The sequence below is a fragment of the Anser cygnoides genome, chromosome 24 (genome assembly GCF_040182565.1).
Source record: "Anser cygnoides isolate HZ-2024a breed goose chromosome 24, Taihu_goose_T2T_genome, whole genome shotgun sequence".
Taxonomy (NCBI): Eukaryota; Metazoa; Chordata; class Aves; order Anseriformes; family Anatidae; genus Anser; species Anser cygnoides.
This window is the reverse complement of record NC_089896.1, coordinates 5,369,267-5,397,024: the sequence shown is the minus strand read 5'-3', so window position 1 is coordinate 5,397,024 and position 27,758 is coordinate 5,369,267. Positions and strand designations below refer to the sequence as shown.

General features: G+C 56.3%; 1 protein-coding gene across 2 annotated transcripts; it reads left to right on the top strand.

Annotated features, from left to right (window-relative positions):
• Nucleotides 1-432: 432 nt before the first annotated feature.
• LOC106037927 (protein argonaute-1) lies at nucleotides 433-27,758 on the top strand. Of its 2 annotated transcripts, XM_048052695.2 has the most exons (19): nucleotides 433-591; nucleotides 9,426-9,609; nucleotides 10,602-10,722; nucleotides 10,865-11,046; nucleotides 11,379-11,515; nucleotides 11,820-11,954; nucleotides 12,252-12,339; nucleotides 13,581-13,728; nucleotides 14,072-14,191; nucleotides 15,027-15,149; nucleotides 15,764-15,897; nucleotides 17,198-17,382; nucleotides 17,530-17,689; nucleotides 18,006-18,096; nucleotides 20,228-20,422; nucleotides 20,945-21,079; nucleotides 21,955-22,056; nucleotides 22,889-23,088; nucleotides 23,504-27,758. In XM_048052695.2, exons 1-19 carry the CDS (start codon nucleotides 567-569, stop codon nucleotides 23,610-23,612), a joined length of 2,574 nt encoding a protein of 857 aa, XP_047908652.1. In that variant the 5' UTR covers nucleotides 433-566; the 3' UTR covers nucleotides 23,613-27,758. The 2 variants fall into 2 exon arrangements, with proteins under 2 accessions (XP_047908652.1, XP_013039560.1); XM_013184106.3 differs by lacking the exon at nucleotides 433-591 and having other exon boundaries at nucleotides 9,443-9,614.

Below are 27,758 nucleotides of genomic sequence, written 5' to 3'. Positions count from 1 at the left end.
AGTGCTTCGTGCCTGGCTGTGACCACGGAGCCACCAAGGGCCCATGCCTCCTGTAGAGCTGCCACAGGCCATTCCAGCTCAAGAGAACTCATTAATACCATTTTAATTGCTAGCTCTGCGTGGCTCACGGCATACTTAAACCCCCTCTTAGATCCTGGTAACGAGACACACCAAACCATCAGCACGCCCCACTTATCCCAGCGCCTTCCCCATAGCCCAGCACCCCAACACCGCACAGCTCAACCTTCCCGTCCCCGGTGGGGGGACCCCCGCTGTCCCTTCAGGGGGTCTCCGATCCCTTTCCCCGCGTGTGTTTCCCCCCCCCCCCCCCCCCCCCAAACACCCCGCGGGGGGCGGTGGGGCCGGGCCGGGCCGGCCCAAAATGGCGGCGGCGGCGGGGCCGGCGGGCGCCGCCTTTGTTGGGCGCGGGGCCGGGCGGCGGCGCGTGCGCGCTGGGTGGCGGCGTGAGGCGGCGGCGGTGCGGCACCGGCCCCGGCCCCGAGCCCCGGCCTCTGCCCGGCCCTGCCCGCGGCCCCCGGCTCGGAGCGGAGCCCCGCGTGGATGGGATGGAAGCGGGACCCTCGGGAGCAGGTCGGTGGGGAGGCGGAGCCGGGGGGGGGGACGCCGCGGACGGGAGGTGTTGTCCGCGCTCCCCCCTGGGGGCTGCGGGTGCGAGACCGGGGAGCCGGCGAGGGGGCGAGCTGGGGGGCGAGGGGGCTGTGTGGGGCTGCCCAGGGGGTTGTGGGGCTTCCCTGGGGGTTGCGGGGTTGCCCCGGGGCAGTGTGGGCTTGCCCCGGGGGCTATGGGGCAGCCCCGGGGGGTGCCCGCTCCCCACGGAGCAGCAGCACCGTGCGTGTGCGCGCCCCCCACCCCGTCCCTCAGCCCCCCGTCTCCCCCCGTTGCAGCTTTGTGGGGCCGGGGCTGAGCTCCGGAGTCTCCCCCGGTTCCAAGCGGGGGCTCCCGGCCTCCGCCTCGAGCTCCCCGCGGCCCCCCCCCGGGGCTCCCCGGGCTCACGCAGCGGGGCCGTGGCGGTGCCAGATGCTCCGGTGCCAGCCGTGAGCAGCGCAGGCTCCCGCTGCGCCACGGGGCTGGATTTTGGCTATCTCAGCCCGGGAGGGGAGCGATGCGGGGGCCTGGCCTTGCGCGGGGCGGCGTGCCGGCGACTTCGGTGCCCGCCGCAACGTGCTGCGGTTCCGAGACGAAACCCCCGCGTGTTTAAAATCGAGCCGTGTCCTTTTTTTTTTTCTTAACGCGTTTAATTGAAGCCTAGCGTGGAGGTACCTACGCGCCTACGTTACCTTTTGGCCGCCGGAGCGGTGCGTGTGGTGCCGATGTGTTGGCCTCCTGGAGACCGTGATTTGGCGAGCAGCGCGGGGCTGGCACGGCGTGGCCGGGGCGATGGTGCCCCTGCAGCCCGGCTCCGTCTGGGAAACGCCGATAGCACAGCTCACGCCCCGACACGCGCGCTGTCAGCCTTCAGTAATTTTGTTAAGGTGCTTTGAAATCTCTCGGATGGGCTGGGGAGGATGGGGACGTGCCGGGGTTCAGGCCCAGCTGATGTCTCTGCACTGGGGCTGCGCTGCGAACGAAGCCCTGATGCCCCTTTGTTGGGAGTTTGCCCTTTTCTCCCCCAAAATCCGGCTGTGGGAAGCCGGCTTCGTCGAGGCTCTTCTCCCGCACGGGGCTGTAGCGGGACCGCGCCGCCGGGGTCACCCTGCGGGCCAGGAAATGTTTGTCCTGTGTCAGCAGGATGAGCGCCGCGCCGCCCGCCTGCCTTGTGCAGCCCCTTCCCCTGCTGACGGTCTCCTCGGTGTGGTGCGGGCCTTGCGTTTAGGCTTTAATAACGCCGGAGCTGTAACCTGTCAGGATAAGAAAGCTCAGGGGGGAAAAAAAACCACGCTCGGATGTGCTGAACATGAAAATGTCTGGAAAGGCAGCAGAGGGGAACCTGGGAAATTTTCAGATGTACAGGCAGCTGCTGGGGGAGGAACATGCGTGCGGTGGTTTTAAAAGCTAAACTTGGTTTTCCCCCAACTTTTAGTTTTCTTTATCCTTTGCAAACTTCCTAAACGCTGTTAATCTTAACAGTTGTCTTCCTGTGCTAAACCCAGCAAAAAACCCGAAGCTGTTCTGTCTGTTGGATCTCTTTATCTTCAGGAAGCATGAACTCACATGTGCGTGTTTCTGGGATGGGATTGTAGCAAGAAACAAAGCCAGGAGAAGCACCTTGCCTCAAGACATAGCACGTACAATTTATCTTTAAACTCTTTCTGTAGTCAATCTCTAAACCCAGTGAAGAACAAACTAGAGTCAAATTATTAAGATGGCAGACGTTGAAAGGAAGACAAATCAGGTAGAAAGGCGCTGCTTTTTTTCCGGCAGCGCGGTGTTGCGATCTGTAGCAGGGGTTTTAACCTCTTTTAGGGGAAGCTCCTGGACTGCGGGGTCCGTGGGGCTGCCCCACAGACAGGACGTGCCCTCTCGCGTGGCCACAGCGAAACGTGAAGGCGAAGCTGTCCTTGCCTTTGTCCTGTCCCTTTATCAGGAGCTGGAGGCTTTCTTTGTCTGCTGCTCACAGATGTGCACTTTCTTCGCTTGTGCTTGGAAAGTCTACACCAGCGCATGTGAAACCCTCCTGGAAGAGGCCGGAGAGATGCTATCTGCCGCCCTTTTTAGGCGCTGGTAGTGGAGTCCCCGGGCTCGTGGTCGGTGATGAAAGGGACTGGACGAGCGGCCCGCGTGGAGGAGGAGAGCCTGGAGAGCGGTGCTGGCTGCCAGGCGCTGGCCCCTCTCCACTCGAGAGACAAATACGCGTGTTTGGCCTGGGGACTCCGGGAGAAATATCTGAATTTCCAGCTATCTGGGCTCTGCTGGGCGCTGCGGCGGTGTGGCAGAGGGACAAGCTGCCTGCTGGGCTGCAGTTGGGTTTGGGGACTTTGGTTTTCCCACTGACGGCTGCCTTGATTTGGTCAGAGGCACAAAAAGGTGGGCGTGCGGGGCTGGGGGGTTGGTTCAGGGGGACAACCCTTGGGGGTCGGCTCATGCCACCGAGGCACCGGGCTGTGCCTGTGCTGCTGGAGCCCCTGATTCCACACTGCTGGCCCCAGAAACACAGAATTTGGTTCATAATCCCTGTTAACAGCAGTGTGGAGAGAAAAAGCCTCACCTGTTAACGGTAGTTGTGATGGATTTGTGGTAGCACCAGTAGGTTCCCTGTGAGAGCCAGCCAGACACAGGTATGAAACTCCTCTCCGGGGGTGCTGGAAGCCGGGGATTTCGCCAGCATCCCGCTGAGGGGCTGCAGTAAGTGATTTCAAATCCAGCCAGGATCCAACATCTCCAGCATTGTTTCCTTTGTCCAGGGTTGCGTGGGCATCTTGGCTGACAGGACTCCTGGAAAATAAAGTGTAATAGGCTTCGTTAAGTGTTAGCAATTTGAAACGCAGCTTTTGGTGGAGCAAGGAAAGCACACCGTATAGGTTTGGCTCCTTTTCCCCAAACTGCAGGGCTGCACGCCCCTCGGCTGACGCAGGGCAGAACCGCGCCCACCCGGCGCTGGGGAGATTTTGAACCCGAGGCTTTCGGGTTCATCACCTGCGATTCCCAAGCTGGGGGCTGACGTGGCGGAACGATGCCCTTTGCAGAGCAAGATGCTGGGTGCGGGGGATACAAAGAAGCAGGCTGCTTTCCAAAGTAAATGCCAGAGTAAAACAGATCGGAAACAGCTTCGGGGTATTTCTGGGACGCAGCCGCAGGCCAGGAGCAGCACCTGCCCGGGGGGGCGGGTCGGGGTCTCCCTTCGGAAAATCAGCTTTGGGGCGCGGGGACGGGTTTAACGCTGCGAGTCCGGCTGGAGCCCTCCGCCTGCCGTGTGGTCATGTTCTAATTTTACCCGGCGTGGCGTCGAGCCGAGCGGCGGCTGCAGCAGCGCTAACCTGGCCGGGCGCGGGGTGACGCGGTGGCGGGGAGTCAGCGGGCGCGGACGTCTGGGTGCGCAGAGCTGAGGTACAGAGAGCGCCTTCTGCGCTCCGGGCTCCCTGTGGTCCTGTCTTGCCCTGCCCGCTCGGAGCTGCTGCTTCTGGAGATGGTAACTTCGGAAACTGGGAGCGCGTGTGCGTGTCAGAAGAGGCTAGATGGAGAAAACCTGGCTTTTGGAAGAACGCTAACGCTGGAGGAGCGGGGATCCTTTAAAAACGGAGGGGGAGAGGGAAGGAAAAGCCTGAAGCACCCAGAAATCGCCATTTTTTATTTTTTTTTTTGGCTGTACCGTTTCCAGAAATGAAAAGTCTCGTTTCCAGCTGGCTATTCCGGGGCAGCAGCTAACGAATGTCACTGCTTGGAGCCCGTCCCGCTGCGCGGGGCAGAGGGAGGCAGCGGGGAGAACAGGTGCCGGAGCTGCCGGGAGCCGCGCGGCGCTCGCGGACGTGCGGTGGGTGCAGATGGGGCCGCACATCTGCGGGGACGAGCGGGACGGGGCTGCCCGGGGCCTCTGGTGGGGACAGGGTGGCTCCTTGGCCTGGGGACACCGGGAGAAACGTCCCCAGGCCCTGTGGATGGCGTTTCTCGTACGTTTTGCTCAGGTCCGTGCAAGGCAGGAACGGCAGCTCTGTCCCCGCTCTGTCTGCCCGCTGCAGTTGACTTTCCTGCTGGTTGCTTTGCCTCCTGACGGGGAATTTTCCCTTCTTGGGGTGGCGCGTGGGGTTGATTTAGGGTTTATTCGGGCCGAGGACGGGCCACGCAGCGTGTCCGGAGGCACGTCCCTGTGTACTCCCCACCACCTTGCTCGCTATCCTCAGGTTCCTGGCTCCGTTTTTGCGGCGTGGGTGCGTGGGGAGGGGGCCGCGGGGCGGGGGCCGTCCCAGACCCTCTGCGGTGATAAAACTCCCTTTTGTCTCGGGCCCCATTCTCCCGGCCTCTCGTCTGAATGCGGCGGCGGAGAGGATTTAGATGACATGGTAATTTCATGCCTTTCCACCGGCAGCTTCGCCCCGGCGCGGGCAGCTGTTGGTCAGCGGGTCGCGTCGGCCGGCCGGCACAATAAATAACGGGAACGGAGCCTGTCCCGGCGCTGAGCGCCCCAAACGCAGTTTCACCTTGGCGGCCCTGCCCTCGCCGCTCCCAGCCCAGCGGTGCCGAGGGGGCTCCCGCCACGCTGCCGGCGCGGCCCCGGGACGCGGCTTTTGTGTGCCGAAGCCCGCGGTTCCTCGCCGGCTGCTGAATTTATAATGGCAGGCGGATTTTATCCCGCTCACTGGCCGCATTGTGCGGCGCCACCGCCGCTCGCCCTCCAGCCCCTGGCCCTGGGCGCGCTCATTTACATGACAAAGTGGGAGTCTGCGCCGCTTTGCCATGGAGAGTTGAGGTATGCAGAGGAACCCCTCTGTCTCCGGGCTGTTTGGGTCGCTTTTTTTATAACCAGGCTCCTTCTACCAAAGGGGGGACTCCTGTGCGTTTCGCCGCTGGCCCCTTTCCTGCTCCCTTTGTGCCGCGTCCTCGTGGCCCGTGGGGAGCGGCTTTTGGGACAGGCCGATGGAGCTGGGGGGCTCAGGAGGGGTTTGCAGCAAGGCAGCTAGCACAGCGGGGCAGGGACGTGGTGTGGGGAAGGGTTAGGCCAGGGCAGGTTCGCCAGAGGATTTTGGGGTCTCTCCCACGTGGGTTGAAGGGGCAGGAGCCCGGCTGGAGGGGTTCGGGGCTGCCGGGTGCCTTTGGGTGCTGCGTCGCCCTCGTCTCCTCCCCTGCCCCAGCTGCCCCGGCGTTACCGCGCTTATAAATAGTCGTGTCCTGGGCAGCACCGCTGCGCCAGGCCGGGAGCTAACACCGGGAGCTAACGGCTTCTTTTAAAGGCTTGGGATCTCAAAGGAATTTGGGAAGGGAAAGCAATTATCGGCCGCCCTTTGCTGGCGGGGTGAGGCGATAATCCTGGGGCTGCAGCGGGTGGGAGAGCTCCGCGACCCTGTCCGGCGAGCCCAGGGCCGCGCTGCTGCGCCCGACTGCTTCAGCTCCTCGCGTTCAAGGACCCCGGCGGCCTGCAGGCACCAAATAAAACCTTCTGGCTCGGCTTTTCCATCCCTGACGCTGATCCCGCTTGCTGCCCTCGTCTTCATGGAGCATCCCGCTGCTGCCCCGCTCTCGCGGCGCTGTTCTCTGCAGCAGGGATGTCCGGTTAAGTGTCGCCGCGTTCACAGTATTTCGTGGCTTGCATCGAGCTTCTGAGGCAGCTCTTGCGTTGCTCGAGGCTGACTCCTTAATCCGTGGTTCATGGTCTTAATTGGGAGGGTTTATGCTCCTAAAGCACCTGGAGATGCTCAGGTGGAAGGGTTTGTGTGGGAGGGCGTTATTTATGGACCGATCTGTGCGGTGCTGCGCTGGAGGGGGCTTTGGGAGGTGTGTTGTGTGGCGGTGCCCGGGGTGCCTTGGGAAAGGTGGAGGCTGCGAGGACGCCACGTGGGGCAGGTGCCCGCACGCTCCTGACAGCTCTGTGTGGATCCCGTTCTGCACCACGCTTCTGCTCCTGCTCTCCCCAGCTGCTTCGGCTCCTCTCCTGGAGCCACGGTGCCTCCAGGCTGCTCCCCTGCCTCCTCGGGGAGGCAAAGCAAGAGGAGAGGGAGCCACGGACGCCAGGAGGTGCCATCCTGCACGTGCAGAGCTTCTGGGATCATCTCCTGGATCAGAAGGTCCGGAACAGGAGAGGGAATGACCGAATGCCAGCCCTGACAGCTGCTGAGGAGCAGCATGGCTCCTGGAGAGGCAGAGGAGAGCTGCGAACCTGCCTGCGCGCCGTGCGAGGGCCCGCGCGGGTTCGTGCTCGAAAGGCAGAGCAGGGAAGCGGAGGCTCCAGCAGCGCTGGCAAATACCTCGTTGATTGCTAACGCCGGTTTAAAAATGCATCAGCTCGCAGCCAGGGAGCTGGTGATTGCCAAGAAATATTCGTCGTGTGGAGACACGAATTACACTGCGAGTAGCTCATCAGAAAAATCGGTTTCTTAAAACGAGCCGCCTCGGGAGCGCAGCTCGCCCTTTTGTTTCGGGGAGGCTGCGGTGCGCGGCTGCGCTCCCCGGCCCGAGGAGCTGCAGGGGCCAGGGAACCGCCGCGCTCCAACACTGCCGGGAGCCCCTGCGGGTGTCCCGAGCCCTGTGTCAGCCCCGGAGATCCCCATCGTGCTTGTTGGGCTGCTCGAGTCGCCGCGTGGCCGATGCCCTCTGCAACCCGTGGGCGAATGGCACAGCTGGGGCGCCGGGTTTCTGTGGAGCGAGGTTTCTTCCAGCCCCGTTTTCCCCGTCCATCCCTCTCTCCTCTGTCCGTCTGCAGCCCGGCATTGCCTCTCAGGGTGTTCAACACCCCTGTGAGTTTTCGCATGGGGGCAGCGCAGGGCTCCTGCCTCACCGGCTCAGAAGCAAAAGCAAAGAGCTGGCGGTGCGGCCGGTTGGCCAGGCACCGACACCAGCAGCGGGACGCGATTTCGCAGGCTTGAAAACGAAATCAGCTGGGTCTGCTGGGCATCGCTGCTGGCTAAGACCAAAGGCGGCAGGGGCAAACACGCAGGGTCCTGGTGGCATTTCATCCAGAGAAGTCTTGCAGAGGTCAGGTGCAAAACTGAAAAGCAAGTTTGAAGTTCAGGTTGCTGCTCTTGTATCTGATACGTTTAGCCTGGGATTGAAATTCGGATTTAAAAGGAAACTGGAGGGGAGCGAGGGGTGCTAAGAGCGCCATGTGTTACGGATCCCAAATTGGAGCTGGGATGCTGTTTGGGGGCTGGCTTTGACAGTTGGCCATCCAGATGGAGTGCTCTGAATATCTCACAGGCTGCGTTCCCTGCACCCGGCCCAGCTGGCTGAAGACCTCGCTAGGTTTGGAGGAACAAATAAAAGATGCGGACGGGGATAGGTACAGATCAGGAAAGGGCAGATCATGTTTAAAAAGCAGCAGTGCTGAATGTTCCTTTGGCAATATTTTAAGGTATCTTTGAGTCCAAAGGTGCTGTCAGTTTAGAAAAGCACTTCAGTCTTACGGTGCCCTGCTGGCACCCGTCCCTTCGTCCTCAGCTCCAGAACTTCATTAGTGAGTGTCTGTAACAAGCCTTGAGGAAAAACTGGTGCATCCCTTTTTATGGGTGTGGGCACTGGGATTATTTTTGGCTACCTCCCATAATCCAGAGGAGGTTTTCATCAAAATATTTTTTCATTTTCTCCGTTTTCTAGCAGCGCCTTCCCTGGAGTTCACCTTCCTCGCTGACCTGACTGCTGTTGTTGAACAGCAGCTGAGGATTGCACGTTGGGGAGGGAGGAAGGGATAAAAGAAAGTTCGGGTGCTGGGGTTGGGTTGTTTTGTGACCTGGAGTTTGAAATGCAATCGTTACCAACCCGTATGAAATCAAAGCAATGTTACCCTGCAAAATCTAGCCGTTAACGCAGCACAGGCACGGTAACAGGTAACGGGCTGAGAACAGAGTCCCCCGGGGACCTGCGACCCCGCAAGGCCGGTGCCTCTGTGCCCCTGCTCGGCGCTGTCGGGATCTGGGCTGTTTTTAGAGCTGTCCTGGTCCCAAAGCACTCTGGTCCCCAGAGCCCGACGTGGGGCGTCCCTGGTGTCACCGTCGTGAGGGTCGGCGTGCCCGGCGCTGCGGGACGGGGAGCCCGGGGGCTGCCGCCCCGAGGAGCTGCAGGCAAGGAAAACAAGTGGCAGCCGTGGAAGGTGGCCTTGGTCGAAGCGCGCCGTCACTAATTCAGCGTGCCGGCCTCTGCCGGATGAGCGGGTGAAGGTTGCTGCTGCTGGAGGCCTGCGGAGGGCTCTCGGCTGGGCCGAGGCTGTCCTTGCTTTAAAACCCGAGAGCTGGAGAGTTTCTCTTGCTGTCCCGCTTGTTTACAGATCGCGGCGTTCCTCGCGTGAAGCGGGAGGTGAAGCGCAGCGAGGAGGCAGCGTGCTGGCTGCTTTCAAAGCCCTTGTAGCGTGGAAGCGAAGCACAACAAGTCTCCTGGCGTCGGGAGAAGCAAACTTCTGTCGCCAGCCTCTGGTCAGAAAATAGAGTTCAGGTGTTAGGGCGTAGGTGTGCCTGGGCATGGGACGTGCGATTTGTTCCTCTGCTCCTTCCGAGCTCTGTGCAGCTGCCACACGCGGCCCTGTTTGAGTTACTTGCCCTAATGCAAAGTGGAGATTATTTACCCGCTGGGTAGGCGGTTTGACATGGGAGCGGCTGGCGGAGGCAGGGCAGGAGCAGGGCGCCGGGTGCTGCCGTGTGGCAGCTCAGCTGGCTGTGGTTCCCCGGGGAAGCTCCTTCCACCCCCTGCTGCCGTGGTCCCAGGTCTGCAGCTGCTGCCTCGCGCCCTGGGTGTGAGTTTGGGGTGCGGTGACGGAGGGCTGTGGGTTCGGTGTCGTCTGACCGGGTGCTGGAGTTTCTCCTCCTGACCCCCGTTTTGTCTCCCCGCAGCTGCAGGCGCATACCTGCCACCCTTGCAGCAGGTATTTCAGGCGCCGCGTCGGCCCGGGATAGGAACCGTTGGGAAGCCCATCAAGCTCTTAGCCAACTACTTTGAGGTGGACATTCCCAAGATCGATGTGTACCATTATGAAGTGGATATCAAACCCGACAAATGTCCACGCAGAGTCAACAGGTAAGGCAAGTATTAGAGGTTTTGGCACTCGCTTCCCACCTCCAGTTTCCTTGTGGAGACACAATAAGTGCCTTTGTCCCTCTCCAGCGGTGGAAATCACCAGGGTGACACTGTCTGTGGCTGCCTTTGCCCTCTCTCTGTGCTGGGGTGGTAAAACAGTGCTGGAAGTGGTGCTGGGGCCCTGCAGGAAGCCGTGCTCGTGCCCAGCAGGCCTGGACAGTGCCAGGTGCGGTCAGTTCGTTCTCAGCCCTGTGCGCTTGGAGCCCTTCTGTGCTGGGCTTGCGGCGCTGCCCAGCGTCCGCAGATGGCTGAACCTCGTGAGCTGCATCTGCGCAGCAGCGTTTGTTCCTGTTCCTGATAGCTTAGGAGGTCCTGAACCTTACCACAGTCCCCTGCTTCTTCAAAGCAGCTGTGCTGTTTTGGCAACAGTCACGTATTTTAAAAATAGCAAGCCCCAGATCTCAGGCCATTGCCTGCTTTTTTTTTATTTTTTTTAATTATTTTTTTAATTTATTTTTTAGCTTTTTGTCGCTCTTTTCACTCCCCTTCCCCTCCTGCCCCCGGCCTCCCCTCGAAGGCCAGCGAAGCAGATGCTGGAGCTGCTGTTCCCTGTGCTCTTGGCAGCCCGTGCTCGCAGGAAGCGAGTCCCTCCCTCTCGCCCTCCTGGCAAGCACGGCGGCTTTGCAGCCAGCTCCAGTGCGCGTGGGGGCACATTGCCGCGTGCTGTGTAAACTTGTTCTGCTGAAACTGATTTAACCAGCCGTGGAGCGAGGCACGTGGGTGTTCATGTGGGGGCCCTCTTGCCTGGGAGAGATCTGGCCCCGCCATCCCTTGGCCTGCAGCACTGCAGCGAGAGCCCGGAGGTGCCCCAGGTGGAGAAGCTCAGGACCTGGCAGGTCACAAAAGGTGCTGGGCTGTGAAGAAGCTGGCGAAACAAACCTTGCTCCTCTCTCCCCTGTGTCCCTCTTTCTTGCCTCTGCTTGTCTGTGTAGGGAGGTCGTGGAGTACATGGTACAACACTTCAAACCTCAGATCTTCGGAGACCGAAAACCAGTCTACGATGGGAAGAAAAACATTTACACGGTCACGGCCTTACCTATTGGAAACGAGAGGGTAAGAGGGGGGCAGGGGACCGCATGCAGGCATGCACAATGTGCCGCGTGCACCCTAACCCACTAAAAACAACCTGTGTCTCCTTGTGCTGTGGCCTTGAAGTCCTGTGGCAATGCCGTGATCGCTCCCCTTCCCTTCCCAGGTTGACTTTGAGGTGACAATCCCAGGGGAAGGCAAGGACAGGATATTTAAGGTCTCTATCAAGTGGATGGCCATTGTGAGCTGGCGCATGCTCCACGAAGCCTTGGTGAGCGGGCAGATCCCCGTCCCCTTGGAGTCCGTCCAGGCGCTGGATGTGGCGATGAGGCACCTGGCTTCCATGAGGTACCGGCACCTGGGGGGGCTGCAGGTGGGCGCTGGGGGAGGCAGGACTCTGCCGCGTCCCCCGGAGGCACCAAATGTGCTGGGGAGGGGCTGTGCTGGGGGAGCCGGCTGTCCTTGGCAGGCCGTTGTGGCTGGGAATGCTCTTCAAGGACTCCGGGGAGGCTGCTTTGTCTGGCACTGGCGGTGATGTTATCGCCGCAAATGCTCCTGCAAGAGAAATAAATGGGGGCGTGCAGCTGGCAGGGCCAACGGGGCAAGCGATGGCTCTGACGGGCTGGGGGTGCTTCGTGGTCGGTGCCTGCTGTCTGACGTGCTGTTCCCTCGGTTTGCAGGTACACCCCCGTCGGCCGCTCCTTCTTCTCCCCGCCCGAAGGCTACTACCACCCCCTGGGAGGCGGCAGGGAGGTCTGGTTCGGCTTCCACCAGTCCGTCAGGCCTGCCATGTGGAAGATGATGCTCAACATTGACGGTGATGTATTTTTCATGCCAGCATAAACACTTTTTCTCTCCAGCGTGCACAGCACAGTCACGTTTGCTCGCAGAGAGCAGCACAGGCCAGGTCCCAGCATCTCTTTGGGTTGGGGGCTTCTCATGTAGGGTCTGTCCGGTGGGAGCCAAATCTCCGGTGCTGAATGTGATGGAGTTGGGGGCCTGCAGTGGGGAACTGCAGCAGCGGGGCTGGATGTGTTCAGGGAGGCTGCATCTGGCATGCTCTTGGGTCAGGTCCCTCTGCTGGAGGAGAGCAGAGACTCATCGTGGTATCTGTCCTGCAGTGTCTGCAACGGCCTTCTACAAAGCCCAGCCTGTCATCGAGTTCATGTGCGAGGTGCTGGATATCCGGAACATCGACGAACAACCGAAGCCACTGACAGACTCGCAGAGAGTGCGGTTCACCAAGGAGATCAAAGGTAGAGCCCTGGGGTGGCACTAGGGGACTGCCACAAACACTGACCTCAGTAAATCAGCTCGTGTCCTGCACCCAGCCCCGGCACCAAGGGTGGGGACGCGGGGGTTGCACCTTTAAAATGCCTCCTGGGGCGCTGTTGCCTCCCTCGCTGCACTTCACAGGCATCTGCAAGCCTGCCTGCTCTGCAAACGGTTAATTATTTAAGGAAGGTGTTTGCAGCGTCACGGGGAAGCTGGGCAAAAGGGAGTTGCTCCCACATTTACCAGTGATTCTGCTGTGTCTTTCTGTCTCGCGTCAGGTCTGAAGGTGGAGGTTACCCACTGCGGGCAGATGAAGAGGAAATACCGCGTGTGTAACGTTACCAGGCGGCCGGCCAGCCACCAGACGTAAGGCGGGTGGGAAGATGCCCGTGGAAAAATCTGAGCTGTTCTCCTTTCTAGCAGCTGCTGTTGGTGTTAGGGAGAGCTGGAGGGGGAAGCTCCAGCCTGTGACAGGGAAAGGCGGTGTGTTTGGCGCTCTGCAGCAGTGCTGCGCGCAGCAGCTCGCGCCGCGCTGTCATGCGCCGTGAACACGAGCGGGATGCAGAGGGTGGGAGCGGAGAGGAGGATGCTTTGTCTGGCAGGCAGCGCGCTGCAGAGGGCGGGAGCTGACATGCCAGGAGTTGTCCTAGTTTTTACCTCTGAGTTTGGTTTTCTTCTTGCTTAAAATAGACGCTGCCAAAGCAAAAGCTTTGTCAGGGGATAAAGCAATCCCCTGTGTTTAAATTATTTGCACGTGCCTGGGAGGAGGCTGGGCCAGGGAGCCCCCTCTGTGTTGGGGGGCTGCAGACCAAGTGCACCCTATGCTTCTCCGGGGCTGAGCCGCTCCCCACAGACCCCCACAGGGCTCTGCAGCACCCATCAGGGACGGGGGGAGGCAGAGGTACCCCCGGTGCCGAGCTGCCTGCTGTCTGCAGCCCGTGGGCATTTCCAGGGCAGGTTCTGCCTAGCCCGGCGCTGGCAGGAAAGGGGAGACACTGGGATGGCGAGTGTGCGGGGCGGGCACGTTCCGTGCTGCATCCCCATTTCCTGGTGGTGTCGGGTGAGGCTGGGCATCACACGCTCCTGCTACTGATGGCCCAGAACCCCCCCGCCCTGCACTGGGGAAGTTTTAATTTTTTTCCTAGTTTTAAAGTGAGCTGTACCTCCTCCTGCCCGTCATGCTCTCCTCACCCCTATAAGCGTTCAGGAGCTGGTTAACCTTTGTAGCTCAGCTCAGCTTCCAAAGAGGGCACCAAGCACAGAAGCCCTTGTGAGTGCCAGTGTGGCTGTATTTATGTACCTGGCGGTGGCATGTGTGGCATGTCCTGTAATAAACATTTACCCTGATTAGCAGGATTAGTGAGGGAGAGCTTTATTTAGGGCCCTCAGTCTCACGCTGGGATCGGAGTATTCCTTTCTTGATTTCTGAAAATGCTGCTCTTCTGCTTTTATTTTTTCTTTGTGGTAGCTGCTTTTTATTTTTCCTTTGTGGTAGCTCACGGTGGGAGCCTACCAGTTCCCTTTCTTTCCAGCCAGAGTAAGTAGTGCTTGAGGTATGGAGGTGTCTGTTCTGAGTAGGTGCATCCTTTGTGTCCTGCCTCTGCCAGGTTTCCCCTGCAGCTGGAGAGCGGTCAGACAGTGGAGTGCACAGTGGCTCAGTACTTTAAGCAGAAATACAACCTGCAGCTGAAATACCCTCACCTACCCTGTCTCCAGGTTGGCCAGGAGCAGAAGCACACGTACCTGCCCTTGGAGGTGAGTGCCAGCTCCGCACCGCTGGGCGCCCCGGCTTTTGGGCACCGTGAAAAGCAAAGGCAGCGGCCTCCGGCCTTTGGTGGCAGGTGCATGACAATATTCTGCAGCTAATGCATAATGGGTGTTAATTGCCACAGCGCTGACCTGGCGAGAGGCGTTTTTAAGAAGTGAGGGGTGAGACCATGCTGTAAAGATGCCATTTTCCTGCCGCTGCAGGCTCATCACCTCTGGTTTGGGGCTGGCTGCTGGGTCTGAGTGCTGCACCCACGGGACAGGTCGGCTGTGGTTCTCCATGCCTCACACGTTCCTAACACGTGGCTGCTTCTCTTTCCCCTGCGTGCAGGTGTGTAACATCGTGGCAGGCCAGCGGTGCATCAAGAAGCTCACAGACAATCAAACGTCAACCATGATAAAAGCGACGGCCAGGTCTGCCCCGGACAGGCAGGAGGAAATCAGCCGCCTGGTACGTGCCCCTGCACCGGGGGGTCTTTGTCGGGCTGGGCTCTGGTGGCAGGCTGGGGCACTGTGGAACAGTGCCTGGCTCTGGTCCTGCTCCTGAGCTGCCCTGCAGAAGGCAGCTTCAGCCTGTTTAAGAGATGCTGGTGGGATTAATGGCTTGGTTATTCCTCTCCTCTTACCGCATCCCCTGTCAGAGGTGCCTGTAATGGTCGCTTGTACAGGAGAACACAGCTCAAAGTGACCGTGGAAACACACGTGCAGCAAATTCAGGTCCTCACGTTGATGGAACCTGACACAAAGGGATCTGGGACTAAAAATAGAAAAACAAATTAGAGAAATGACTTCAGCTCCAGACACGTGGGGACTGTGCATTATCAGCCTGTGGTACGGGAACTCTGTGTCCCCAGGTCTGCCTGGGGCGAGCAGGGGAACGATAAACCTGGCTCCAGCAGTGGACGGACAGGATCTGGTTAATGGCCCTGTTGTTATCCAAACCAATGTCTCTGGGCTTTGGAAGCCGGGGACATTTGATATTCTTCCTGCGACGTTTGATAACAGCGTCTTGCCAGTCTGAACCTTCCCATTGAAGCCTTAAATCTTAGGAGCAGGCTCTGCTCTTCGCTGCATTGGTCAGTTCGTTCAAAATTAGGTTGCCCCTGGGTCACTTTGGAGGGCAGAATTTGGCCCTTTGTGTTAAATCGCTTCCCCTCTCCTTACAAAGAGGACTTCAGCGCTGTAGAGAAAATATTTTGTGCCCGTGTTTCCCGGTCAGCTGAACGCTGTGTGGGATGAAGCAGCTGGTCTCATTCCCTCCCACTGGCCCTTCCTTCCCTGTGCAGATGAAGAATGCCAGCTACAACCTGGATCCGTATATTCAGGAGTTTGGGATCAAGGTGAAAGATGACATGACGGAGGTGACGGGGAGGGTCCTGCCAGCACCCATCCTGCAGTACGGAGGCAGGGTAAGCAGGGCTGTGCTGGGGGTGTTCAGATGTGCTGTGCAGAGATGCCTTCGCAGCATAAAAACCCCGGTTTTAACTAAAACTTGTGCTGCCTTCAGGTTTGTGGGTTAGAGCTGGAATTTTTTTCAGAGTGCCTTGGATTTGTTTGTGTCTTTTTGTTTGTTTTGTGTTTCTCAATATGACTCGTCTGAAAGTTGGAGGCAAAAGTAATGCAGTGACAAGAAAGTGGGTGGAAAGAGAGAGGGGTATTCAGAGTCAGGTTTGATCATCCTTCCGCGTGTTTGAGGTGTGGTTGGGGTTTGCGCCCACACCCAGAGGGACACATGGCTGCCCGGGACCCGCTGCCTCGTGGTGCTGCATGAGAAGAGCTCAGGTCTATTTTCCATCACCTCGGAGCAGCGAAGGTTCTGAATTACTGTGGCTGAGTGCCGTGCTAGTCCCTAAAGGTGCGGGGAGCTGCTTTCGGCTCTCGAGGGTGTGCAGCTTTGTGATGGGGAGCGCAGACACGACACGTGCGCTCCCCAGGGGCTGCCGGCGTGGGGCCAGAGGCGGTCCCGCTCCCTGCCTCGCGGGACGCGGCCTCTCAGCGCTCTGACCGTCTGTTTGCCTTGCAGAACCGGGCCATTGCAACTCCCAACCAAGGCGTGTGGGACATGCGAGGGAAGCAGTTCTACAACGGCATTGAGATCAAAGTCTGGGCGATTGCTTGCTTTGCCCCGCAGAAGCAGTGTCGAGAAGAGGTGCTGAAGTAAGGAAACGGGCAGCCCGCGAGGGTGGGAAGAGGCAGAGGGAGATGTGTTGGCGTGCAGGGCAGCCACCCTGCTGTTCCCAGCCCCAGGCTGCACTTCCCTTATCACAGATATCGGATCTCTGCGCGGCTGAACTGCTTGCTGGTACAAATTTGATCCAGGTCCGGACTGGGTGTTCAGTGTTGTTCCTTGTTAGTTTATCCACAGTGCCTGACTGTTTATCCTGGCTGCAAACAGCCCCTGAGCCATCGCAAAGCCTGCCAGGTTAAAGTTAGCACATCATCACTCTCATACACGTGGACTGACAGTGAGTCTCTCCGCAGTCTGCTCTTTGCAGCAGGTAGCTGCAGTTTCTTGCTCTGATGGTGTCAGCCATAAAGCCAGATACGCTGCATTGGGCTCTTCTGACCTGAATTCCCTCCAGGGGAAGTTGGATGGGTTACGAGGGATATTTAGTTAAAAGTTTCTGCAATACCCCAAGAGCTCAAAGTTGAGTTTAATTTATCAAATGAACTTTCTGTCCTGCTTCAGATTTACCCTGGAGTGGTTTCCTTTGTACTTTAGGAGTTTAAGTCAGAAAAGCAGTCACTTTGGTCTGGGGTTCTGCTGGGGACCCAGGTGTCTCCTGACCAAGGGCGGATGCATCGAGGCGAGCGTTTGGTTTGGCTCTTCTGGCTCCGTTTAACACCGTTATGTTTTGGGATGGTTTGGAGCAGCTCAAAGCCTCTACATCTGCTGGAACTGGGTGCAGGTGGGAGTGACACAGCGCTCCTCTTGCCACCCCTTTGGGCTGGGGGAGTGCAACTGGCAGAGCTGGGAGCCCTGCGCTCCCTGTGGCTCTCCCTGCATCAGATTTATCCTTGGTGACCTGGCGTGCAGCAGAGCTTGCGCACACCAGAGCACGTTGTCTGGTTTGGTAAGAGAAGGCTTGCACCAGCTTTGCAGTCACCTAGAAACCAACGGTCCCAGGGAACAGGTCTGCTCCTTCTTCTTCTGAAATCATCTAAATGGGAATAGCTTACAGCTCCTTCAGTCCTTAGGAAAAATCCTTACAGTGGGTAAGAGCATGAGGAGAGGATGGCCAGGCAGGGGTCACTCCGCTCTTAACTCCTGTTGGTCGTCTTGTGCTTGTGTTCCCCGTGCGGTGCACGTGCTGCTGAGACAGGCAGTGACTTCCCTTTGCCATCCCTCTCGGGGTTGCTGGATGCTGTAAGATTGGAGGCGTGGTGGTGTGATGGGCGCAGCTCTGTCCCGTGCTGCGGTGCAGAGGGGCTGACTTCTCTTTCCTCCCGCGCGCAGGAACTTTACGGACCAGCTGCGTAAGATCTCCAAGGATGCAGGGATGCCGATCCAAGGCCAACCCTGTTTCTGCAAATACGCCCAGGGTGCAGACAGCGTGGAGCCCATGTTTCGGCACCTCAAGAACACCTATTCAGGGCTTCAGCTCATCATTGTCATCCTGCCGGGGAAAACACCGGTGTATGGTGCGTCTGGGGCAGGGGCAAGCAGGGGGACGAGAAGGGTTTTGCTCTGGCTCTGCCCTCCCGCTTTCTCCCCCGATTTTGGAGGGTAACACTGGAAGCTGTGCTTTGCTCATTGCCTGCCTGTTCACGTGCTTCCTCTGCCTGCAGCTGAGGTGAAGCGTGTTGGGGACACCCTCCTGGGAATGGCCACGCAGTGTGTCCAGGTCAAGAACGTGGTGAAAACCTCCCCGCAGACCCTTTCCAACCTCTGCCTCAAGATCAACGTCAAGCTTGGCGGGATCAACAACATCCTTGTGCCTCACCAGCGGTTCGTATAGCTGCTGCCTGTCGCAGCTTTAGGGCTCGTTTCCAACGTCCCTCCTGGCCTGCCTTCCTTTGGGCCGTCGCAGTGCTGCCAGCATGGCCTTCCCTGAGGAAGGGGGGACCCACGGGCTGCTCTGTAAAGTATCTGAAATGTAGGCGAGCTCATCTCGCCTTGTAGCGAGCTGTTGATGTGCCAGTGCCCAAGCTAGAGCCCAGAGAATCACAGCGTCCTCTGTACAATTTGCTCATCTGTGTTGGGCTGAGCATCGCCCTGAGATGCCCCAAAAGGCTGACTGCTGCTTTCTCTCCTTTCCCACCAGCTCTGCAGTCTTTCAGCAACCGGTGATCTTCCTCGGGGCCGACGTCACTCACCCGCCAGCAGGAGATGGGAAGAAACCCTCCATAACAGCCGTAAGTCCCTTCCCGAGACTGGGCTCAGTGTCTGGTAGCCCTGAAGGGAGGCAGGAGCTGGAACAGGAGTTGTGTGTCCGTGAAGAGGCTGTATCATATCACCGTTGTCCCCATGGTGACACTTCTCAGGGTGGCCCCATGCTCTGTAGGGTGCTTGGATCCCACTTCGGGGAGGTGGGAAACACCTGAAGGTGCCACTGTAGGGGATCCTACTCCTGGGGCTTGCTTGGGGTTCTCTCATGACACAGGCTCTGCCTGGGGCTTCCTGCGGGCCCCAGTCCCCTCCTGCCTCTTCACGGAGGAGCTGTGGTTTTGAGGAGCAGCTGGGAGAGCTGGCAGCAGCCGGGAGAGCTGGCAGCTGCCAGCAGATGGGGCTCGTGATGTGCCGGGCCCGGTTGGACAGGGCCTGCGGGGAGCTCGGTGCTGCTGCTGTGCTCCCTGAGGCTGGAGGCTTCGGTGCTGGCTGCACAGCAGCTCTGGGAGGCACCTTCCCGGGAGGGAGAGCAGGGACTGGAGATGGGGGGGGAGAAATGGGGTGACTTTGCTTATTTACCCCAAGCAAATAACGAGCATCCACGGAGTGATGCGACGCTCAGCTGCCGGTGGGGCTGGCTGGCAGCGCGCGCCATTTGGGAGCCTGCAGGATGTTGTCCTTGTGCTCCTCGCAGTGAAGGCGAGTGTCAGGTTCTCACAGCATCTGTTTTAATTAAGCATGTCAGCATTTTCCTATTCAGTTCTTAGCTTTCCAGGACTCATAGCTCAGGTTTTCCATGGCATGCAAATGTCTCTGTAGGAGTGGTTTTTTCTTAATTAAAAGGGGCTGGGAAATGCTTTTGGCTGTTTGCTCATAGGTGTGGGTGGGACAGGGCAGTCTGTTTCCTGGCGGCGGTGCTTCCACTCTGAAAACACTTTCTGTGTTTTTCTGTACAGGACCACTGTGGTTTGTTTTGTTTTCCTTGATTTTTGTAAAAGCTTTTTCGGAGCTGCAGGGGAGGAGAAGGGTATAGACTTGGCCTTAACCTTCTTCTCGACACGTTGTTAATAAGACGATAGGAAAGGGTTCATTGCTAGGGCTAAAGGAAACATTTCTGCTGAGCGTTTCAGCTCTGACAGCAGCCCAGAACCTAGAGCTCCTTTCGCTAAGCAAAAGCGAAACCCGTGCTGAGGGTGGGGGCCGTGGGATGGGCTCAGCGCCGCAGAGGATGTGTGGCTGCGGTGCTTTCCCTGCTCGGGTGGGCGGGATGCGGACCACGCAGCAGTGTCCCGCTGGCCTCAGAACAGCAAAGCGCCCAGGCAGCGTGGCAGCGTGTCACAGCGTGGGCTAAAACCCACCTCGGCACCGTGACTCACGCTGTGCCCCCACCCCTGCGTCATGGCTGAGCCTGGCTGCCCTCGGCCTCCGTGCCTGACGTCTTCGGGGTCTCCCCTCTGGAGCGCCGGGCTGCGCTGGGTGACTCCTGCAGCGGAGCGGGGCACGGGGACGTGATGCTGGCAGCTGCTCTTTGCAAACATTGACCGGGTTCGGTCACCTTTTGGGCAAAGACCTCCCGGCACCCCAGTGCGGGCAGGGCGGCTGTGCTCTTGCCACATTTGGAGAGGTAAGGGCTGAGCTCCCTGCTCTTGCTGTAATAAAGACCTAAGCGGCTTTTACAGCACGGCGATGGTGGGGTTTTGTACCTGGGGGTGTCCTTGTCCTGGTGGGACAGCAGAGCAGGGTTCGGGCTGAGCTGCCCTTCGTGGAAGCCCAAAGCCTCAAGTGAGGGATGGAGGGAGAGGAGTTGTAGCCCCACTCCCCCTTCACCCCTCTGCTGTTGAGCAGGAGCAGGGACAGAGCAGTAACAGCCCCGTGTGGCTCAGTGGTGCCAGCCCAGCCATCTCACTGGGAATTCCTGTAAATGCCCCGAAGGGCACTGCAGAGCATGAAACTGGGATGTGGCTGCCACCAGGGTTGTCCTTTCTGGGCTGCAGTTGTCTTCATGGTATTTGCTGTCCCATCTCCTGATCTGTGAGCTCAGGGTGCTGCCCACGGCCAGCTGTGGGTGTTGGAAGCAGTCAGAGGCTGGGAAAGTCCCACATCTCCCCCGTCCTTCCCCTGGTAACGCGTCGGCCTGGCCCGCCTCTGTCCCTGCAGGTTGTGGGCAGCATGGACGCCCACCCGAGCCGGTACTGTGCCACGGTGCGCGTGCAGCGACCTCGCCAGGAAATCATCGAGGACCTGTCCTACATGGTGAGGGAGCTCCTCATCCAGTTCTACAAATCCACCCGCTTCAAACCCACCAGGATCATCTTCTACCGTGACGGTGTTCCCGAGGGGCAGCTCCCGCAGGTGAGGACCGCTTGCATCCCCCTCGGCCGGCAGAGCTGGGGCGTGCAGCTCTGTGGGGCAGCAGGCCAGCCTGCAGCCGGAGGGAAGGGTCTTTTTAAGGCCCCGAGCTTGCCTCACTAGCATTTCTGTTGCCTGAAATGGCAAGGTTTTGCTGAAATGCTTTGTGCGTGCTGGTGGTGTTGGGCTGATTTGGCTGGCGGGAGCTGGGCCAAAGCCTTGCGGAGCCGGTGCTGGGCATCTGGCAGTCACCGAGGACGTGCTTGGCAGCACGAGGGCAACAGGCAGTCGGTGCTTTGAAGCATCTCCCGAGGCTAACTTTGAGCACTCTCTCTTTTTCCACTTGTGTCTGGGGACGCGCAGTGCTGACAAATGCTCGTGGATGACGGTATCGGATCTCTTGGTCCCTGCGCTGCTGCCTAACCCTGCGCTGGCTGCTGTGGCTTCCCTGAGGGCGGGCAGGGACAGCTGGGTGCAGAAACCAGCTGCTGCATCCGCTCACTCTGCGTGCGCTTGTCTCTCCAGATCCTTCACTACGAGCTCCTAGCGATCCGCGATGCCTGCATCAAACTGGAAAAGGATTACCAGCCTGGCATCACCTACATCGTCGTCCAGAAAAGGCATCACACCCGTCTCTTCTGCGCAGACAAGAACGAGAGGGTGAGCAGCAGGGCCGGAGGGGGACATTTCATCGCCAGCTTTTAGGGAGAGTCAGCCCTGGACTTTACCAAGCGGAAAGCTCGTTGCTGGCAGGCAGAGCACTTTCTTGAATAAAATCTGCTGCTCAATTGACTCCCGTATCCATGTGGATTAGGCTGCTTCTAGAAACCCAGACAGCTGTTTGCTGTTATTATGAGTTACTGGGTGCTGATGATCCTGGTGACTCTCTTGAAATAGCCTCTGTCAGCTTGAAAACATCTGTTGTTTTGGTGATAGCTGTAGCCGCTGACGTTGTGACAGGATGAATAACCCCTTGCTTGCTCACAGCTAGTTCATGTGTGCTTTGTGTGTGCTGTGCAGTAACTCTCTGATCTATATTTAGGGTTTAAATCTCGTCTAACCAGACTCTGGCTCTCCCTGAGCATGAAGACTTAATCTTGGGAACTAAGGACCATTTTTGACCAGGGCGTAAAAGCCCCGGTATCTTAAATCAAAGGCTCTAGTGTGCTCTCTCTGCAGAGATCCCTGGAGTTTTACTCACTTAATCCTCATTTCTGCAGTGGGATGGGCCAGTGCCCAGCCCTCACCCTGCCTGCCTGCCTTTTTATGTAGTGTGCTCTCTGTCTATGTCATGGCTGGTGTTGATGCTTGCAGAAAATGCTGGCAGGCCTGTTGGGGCAGGGAGCAGAGCGGGATGAGCTGCTTCTGTTCCCTCCGAGCGGAGTGGCTGTGCATGGTGCTCTCAAACAGCGATGCTGAGCTGGGGGACCCTGTGCTGTGGCCCTAATGCAGAGCAGGTGTTGCAGGCGGTGCTCCGGGCAGCTGGAAATACTTAAATTGTGCAGTGCTTGGATCTCTCTTTCTGTTCCCTGTAGATTGGGAAGAGTGGGAACATCCCAGCCGGAACAACAGTGGATACAAACATCACCCACCCCTTTGAGTTCGACTTCTACTTGTGCAGTCATGCAGGCATTCAGGTACCGTGCTGCAGAGCTGGCCGTTGCGATGCTGCTGTTTTTCTTTGGTCGTTGCTGCAGATTGCATCTCGTGCATCTGACGGGGCCCTCCCTGGAGACACGGGCACTTGCTCCAAGCTGCCGTTGCAGCGGTTTGGGCTAGCAGGTGCCAGGTGGCGTGGCCGCTGCGTTCTGTGGCGTGTGCTTGGTTTCTCTCCTGGAGCCAAGGATCTCTCCTCTGAGAATTTCCTTCTTTGGAGCGGCCAGCTCAGCAGCTTGTCAGCTGGTGCCTGAGCACGCTGGGCCTGCTGGTGCGCCTGGTTGTCAGCAGGGACCTGTTGTCTGCCCGTGGGCGGGAGAGCTGGGGCCAGCCATCTCTGGAGGAGGCGGCTTGCTTTACAGCTGCCCTTCTTCAGGCAGCCAAGATTAGTCAGAAACCATACAGAAGAAATTGCACTCACTTAATCTACAGCTGTTTCCGCAAGAGAGGCTTTTTGGCATCCTCTCCCGCTGCAAGGACAGCAGGGAGCTGGCCTGGTTCGGTGGGGAGCTGTGGGGCTCTGCGTTGGTGCAACGCGCGATGCTGTGCGGTGGCAGGGGCCTGGGGAAGAAGCAGCACGGAAGCACCAGCAGTGCCTGGGCATGGTTTGCACATCAGTGCAAAGTGCTTTCCTGCCTCACGGTACTTGTTCACATGTGGGGTTCTTAAATTAGGGTAGCACGGACCTCTCTCCTGCTCAGGCTGTTCTGCTGTCTCATTTTGATCGGGGAGGAGGGTGATCGGGATACCAGGCAGCTGCCTGCAGGCACGGGCAGCACCTTTCATTTCACACCGTTCCCTTTTTCTTGGCAGGGTACGAGCCGGCCGTCCCATTACTACGTGCTCTGGGATGACAACCGATTCACGGCGGATGAGCTGCAAATCCTCACGTACCAGCTGTGCCATACGTACGTGCGCTGCACTCGCTCGGTCTCCATCCCGGCCCCGGCGTACTACGCCCGACTGGTGGCGTTCAGAGCGCGGTACCACCTCGTGGACAAGGAGCACGACAGGTGAGCGGGCTGGTCCTGCGGGTTCACGGAGGGCAAACCCTAGGGAGGAGCAGCGGGGCACGAGTGCACTGCCTTCGGGTCCAAAAGAGGCTGGGTCAGAGCAGCTCTGCAGACCTGCCCGTAGCTACGTCCTCTTAGGTCCCAGTCTAGGAGGAAATGGGGGTCAAGGAGGGGTAAATCCAGATCCCATCTCGATCTCATCCCGGACTTGGGGGAGCATCCCTGGGGTGTTTGAGCATTTGCAGCCACCTCGGGGTGCTGGAATCACCGCAGTGCTGGGCACAGTTCACGCTTAGCACGAGGGAGAGGTGCGGACAGCGTCCAGAACAGCAGACTCAGATGTCCAAGGGGGTTTCTCAGTGTGCCTTGGGGGGGAATATTAAATAATCACACAATGATTTTCTTGCGCTTTCAGTGGCGAGGGCAGCCATATATCTGGACAGAGCAACGGCAGAGACCCCCAGGCCTTGGCGAAGGCTGTGCAGGTTCATCAGGACACTTTACGTACCATGTACTTTGCTTGAAAGCCTAACTTTTGTTACCTCACTCAAGAAAGCTTTCAGATTTGTAGGAGCCATACAAAAAAGGAAGCATTGGGACACCTTGTTTTTTTTTTCCAATGAGAAATCACTGCAGGGCAGGCAGCGTCGATTTGAGGCAGGAGACCAGCACCACGGGACAGAAAGATCCAACACCTTCGTAGGATTGGAAGAGACTGATTATTTTTTTAATTTTTTCTGGCTTTGCAAAATTTTGACCTGACCAAACACATGAAGGCATTCAAGGAAGGGATAAAACTCCCAGGAGGCGGAAGCAGGTTTTCATTTTTAAGATGCAATACTATAGACTCCTGACTGTGAAATGGCGGATTTGGTCCTCCGTTGCCCACCAGGCGCTGGTAGGTATTTTTTGTGGGGGTTGGGGGGAGGGGATTTTTAGAGCCTTAAAACAGAAGACTAGATTTATAAAACTAATATTTTAGAATATGAGATGCTTTAATGGGTTAAGGGGGAAAAAACAACTAGTTTATAGGAGAATTCTAACACTAACAGTTCCCCGCCCCCGAATAATTCCCCCCATATAATGTAAGGCACCCTAGCACTTAGCTCAGAACTGAAAACTGTCTTCCTTGTGTTAAAAGCTAGTTAGCTGCTGCCACTTGAAGCAACAGTCACAGACTTTTCCATGGGTGAGTGCCTTACTATGATGCTGCAAAATTTCAATGTTTTTAATCTTGTAAGGAAAATAGTAATCTTGTCTTGATGGTGGTCCATATTTCCATCGGAAGGAGTTAATTTCTATGGTCCTAAGTTGCAGTTTGTGTTAGATCACAACCTCATGGTGGTTAAACTCCATTGAAAGATGTGCACTTTCATATAGGACACGTTTAATGGCTGCTGACCCATTTTTGTTTCCAATGTACTACTTGTTATTTAAAACTGTTTCTGACAAATGGGGGCATTGTCATCCCATGAGGACAGAAATCGCTATCAATTTTTTTTTTTCCTGAATTTCTATGATGGACACCGGGATTTTTTTACTAAACATTATTTTTATATGATACCGAGTCTGTTGCCAAAATACACAAGTCATTAACATGCTCAGAGTTTACATCACCGCACTTCCTGAGGCTGTGCGCTCGCGCCAGAGATTTCTCATGTTTCCTGTCCGGTGAGTGTTACAAACTGCAGTCCGTGCAGCTCCGGGGTACTCCTCAGCACCCATCTCCCTCGCACCATGTGCCTTCGACACATGCCTGCCTGGGCCGGCTGCTTTCAGAAGTACCGCGTACCCCAGCGTCAGCACCTCCAAACTGGCACCGTGTCTGCTGCTAGGTTTTGCTGCTCTTCGTGTCACGGTCTCACTGATTTCACGCGCAGGGTTTTTCTTCTGAAAGCACACCACATTTGTTCCTTAGTCAGAATTGCGAAATCCTCATTATTGTCATGGGGGAAACTCCTACTGATTTGTGTTCTTTACAGGAAAAAAAAAAACCTTTTTTTCCCAACAGTAACGTAGTTACATAGTGACTGCTTTTCAGACTCATTTTGCTGCACAGAATGACCATTATGCACAGCAGGGCAGTAGTAGCAACTCATTACCGATATCAGGTGGGCAGATTATCTGGTTTTTGATATGAAAGGTGCGCACAACGCTTCCTTCAAGAGGAAGAATTACGTGTGCACTCCTACCAAGCTCTTTCAGGGAAGAGCTGTCACCATTTTACTGCCAAGAGCGAACGCGTTTTCAAAGCAGATCTATCCCAAGCACTGCCCCTTGTCAGTACGTGTGGATAGAAGCACATCTTTTAGTTCTGTACTTTCCGATGTTTGAACTCGCCTTGCCTTCATGAAAACAGCAGTAGTCATGTTGGCCCATTAATCTGTCCTAGCACCAGGTATTCACTCTACCTGTTTTCTTTCTGGGCAACATATTTGTGAAAAACGAAGACATCACTATGCTATGCAAACTAAGTGCTGAGCCCACTGATGTCACCTTCTGTGAAGATCCTACATTTAGCACAGTTGTATTTTGTCCTCAAGACTACAGTATTTGGCTCATATTCTCCTTTGCACCTTGTGTCAAACTCCACTGCTGTCTATCCGCAAGGTGGTGGGGAGGAGACCAGGAACTCTACGTGGTCGGTAGGGTAGCCAACTCTTAGGGAAGCTTTTAGAGAGCAGGGAACGCGTCAACACTAAGTGTCAACATGAGAAGCCTACATTCCTCTACACAAGTGCCTGCATAGTGACACAAATTCAGCACCTCTCCATTTCATCCTCGGAATTCTGGCTTGTGTGCATTGAAAGCAAAATGATCTCAGAGAGGCTGTACCTGCTCACGTTGTGTTAGAAAGCCCCTCGCTAAGAATAAAACCGGGGTTTAGGCCAAGGTTCTCTCTGTAAATCAGTTTGTTCACCAGCATTACAACGGAAAGCACCTGGTTGCTGCTCTGCAGCAAGGGGCAAAGGTATTTTGGTTTCTATTTTTTATTTTAGTGTTTTAGTTGGGTCTAGACTTCTGAAATGTCTTTTAGTAGCTGTGGCATAGCACATGCCATTTTTAACCATTTGAAAAGAGATAGCGTGGGCATTTACAGAAACAGCTTGTTGCTCTGTAACAATTTTTTTTTTTAACCTTGAGACTTGAAATGTAAAATGGACCTTTAAGATTTGCACTCATTTGTAAGGTGGCTGTTCATAGAAAACTATGAATGAAGACTTGCTGATGTAGCACCTACTTTTAACAGCAATTTTAACTACACAAAAGCTTCACAGCTTCTGAAACTCTCAGCTGTTGACTTGCAGATCATGTTCTGCCCTTATTTCACCCTCTGCGTTGGGTTTTCATGGTTTTGAATAAATAAATAAAAAAGCCAAACTAGTAGCTGCTGTGCCCTTTAAACCCTATTTCCGTTTTGAAGAAATTTAGGAGGGGTTTGAGTTACCCGCATGTTTTATATAATGGACTATGCACTGTACCTTCTGCGCGGCTCCAGCATTCGATATTTCTACCCTTCTCTTGTCCAAGATGCAAGTGAAAAACTGCATGTTGAGGTGCTGTGCATTTTGGTACCCCTAGCGGATAGGTGTTAACCCAGCTACATATCAGGACTTGTAGTTAGCCACAAACTCCACGTGAACATCCTGAACGGCTCCCGAGTCTCTGCCTTCTCAGTGCGCACGTGTTCCTTCTGCGACTGGAACCACCGCCAAGTGCATGCAGTCCTGTGGGAAGAGGAATCACTTTCATTTACCTGTCAGTTGTTGAATGCTGTTTGTTTCCCTGATCTCCTATCGGAACGTAACGGGGGCGCGGGGGCAGAGCAGCCCCCGCCCCAGAGCTTCCAGGGCAGTCGGGGGGTTCTGGTGCTTGCAAGCCTCTGACCTGATGCCTGGTGTCACAAAGCCCGAGTGTTCAGCGTTGCCTCGTGGAAAGTTTTCTTCTTGGAAAATTAGTTAACGAAATAAAAGAATGTCATTCTTTCAGCAAGGGAAGCCAGACAGCTCTGGACAGCAATAAACGAGTGAAATTCATATCTTGCCTGAGTGATTTGCACTTCAATAGTTGTGAAAGAAAATTGATGGGGACTCCAGTGCTTTTGTGTTCAATTCTAGCCCCTTTCGTACCTCCTTTATACGAGCAAGTGTTGAACTGTACATAGGGTGTTGACAAGACACTCTGTTTGGGTTGTTTTTCTTGTGTTTGTTTTTTTTTTTTTTTTTTTTTGCTTTAGCTTGAACTCCGTATGGTCCATTTGTTAAATAGACGTGAACAGTTGATGTACAGTACTTACTAAACAAGCAGCAGCACAAAACTTATTTTATTAAGAAAATATGGCTTATATTTTAAAGGTTGGATATCAACTTTTTTTTTTTTTTGTATGCGTGGAATTAAGACTGGTAAAGAGTAACAAAATCCTTGGATTAGGCCAAAAGAAAATACTGTAAGATCGTAACCACCTCTTTATTAAAGAAAACGGTATGATTAAAGAGCTCCAGAACATTGTATTTATATTTGATTTGATTGCTTTTGTGGATTTTTATTTTTTTTATTTTTATTTTTTTTGCCTTGGTCCTGATTTTTGCTTGCAACTTTGACTTTGCAGTCCCAAGTGTCTGTTACCCTGTAACTGTTGGCAGAAGACCTAAATAAAAGCAATGTGACTA

Bases quoted from the DNA above. Each gene is read 5' to 3' on its own strand.
- LOC106037927 (XM_048052695.2), top strand. From the start codon at position 567: ATGGAAGCGGGACCCTCGGGAGCAG. The intron at 11,955-12,251 runs GTAGAGCCCTGG...GTCTCGCGTCAG, and splicing joins GTTCACCAAGGAGATCAAAG to GTCTGAAGGTGGAGGTTACC. The intron at 22,057-22,888 runs GTACCGTGCTGC...TTTTCTTGGCAG, and splicing joins GCAGTCATGCAGGCATTCAG to GGTACGAGCCGGCCGTCCCA.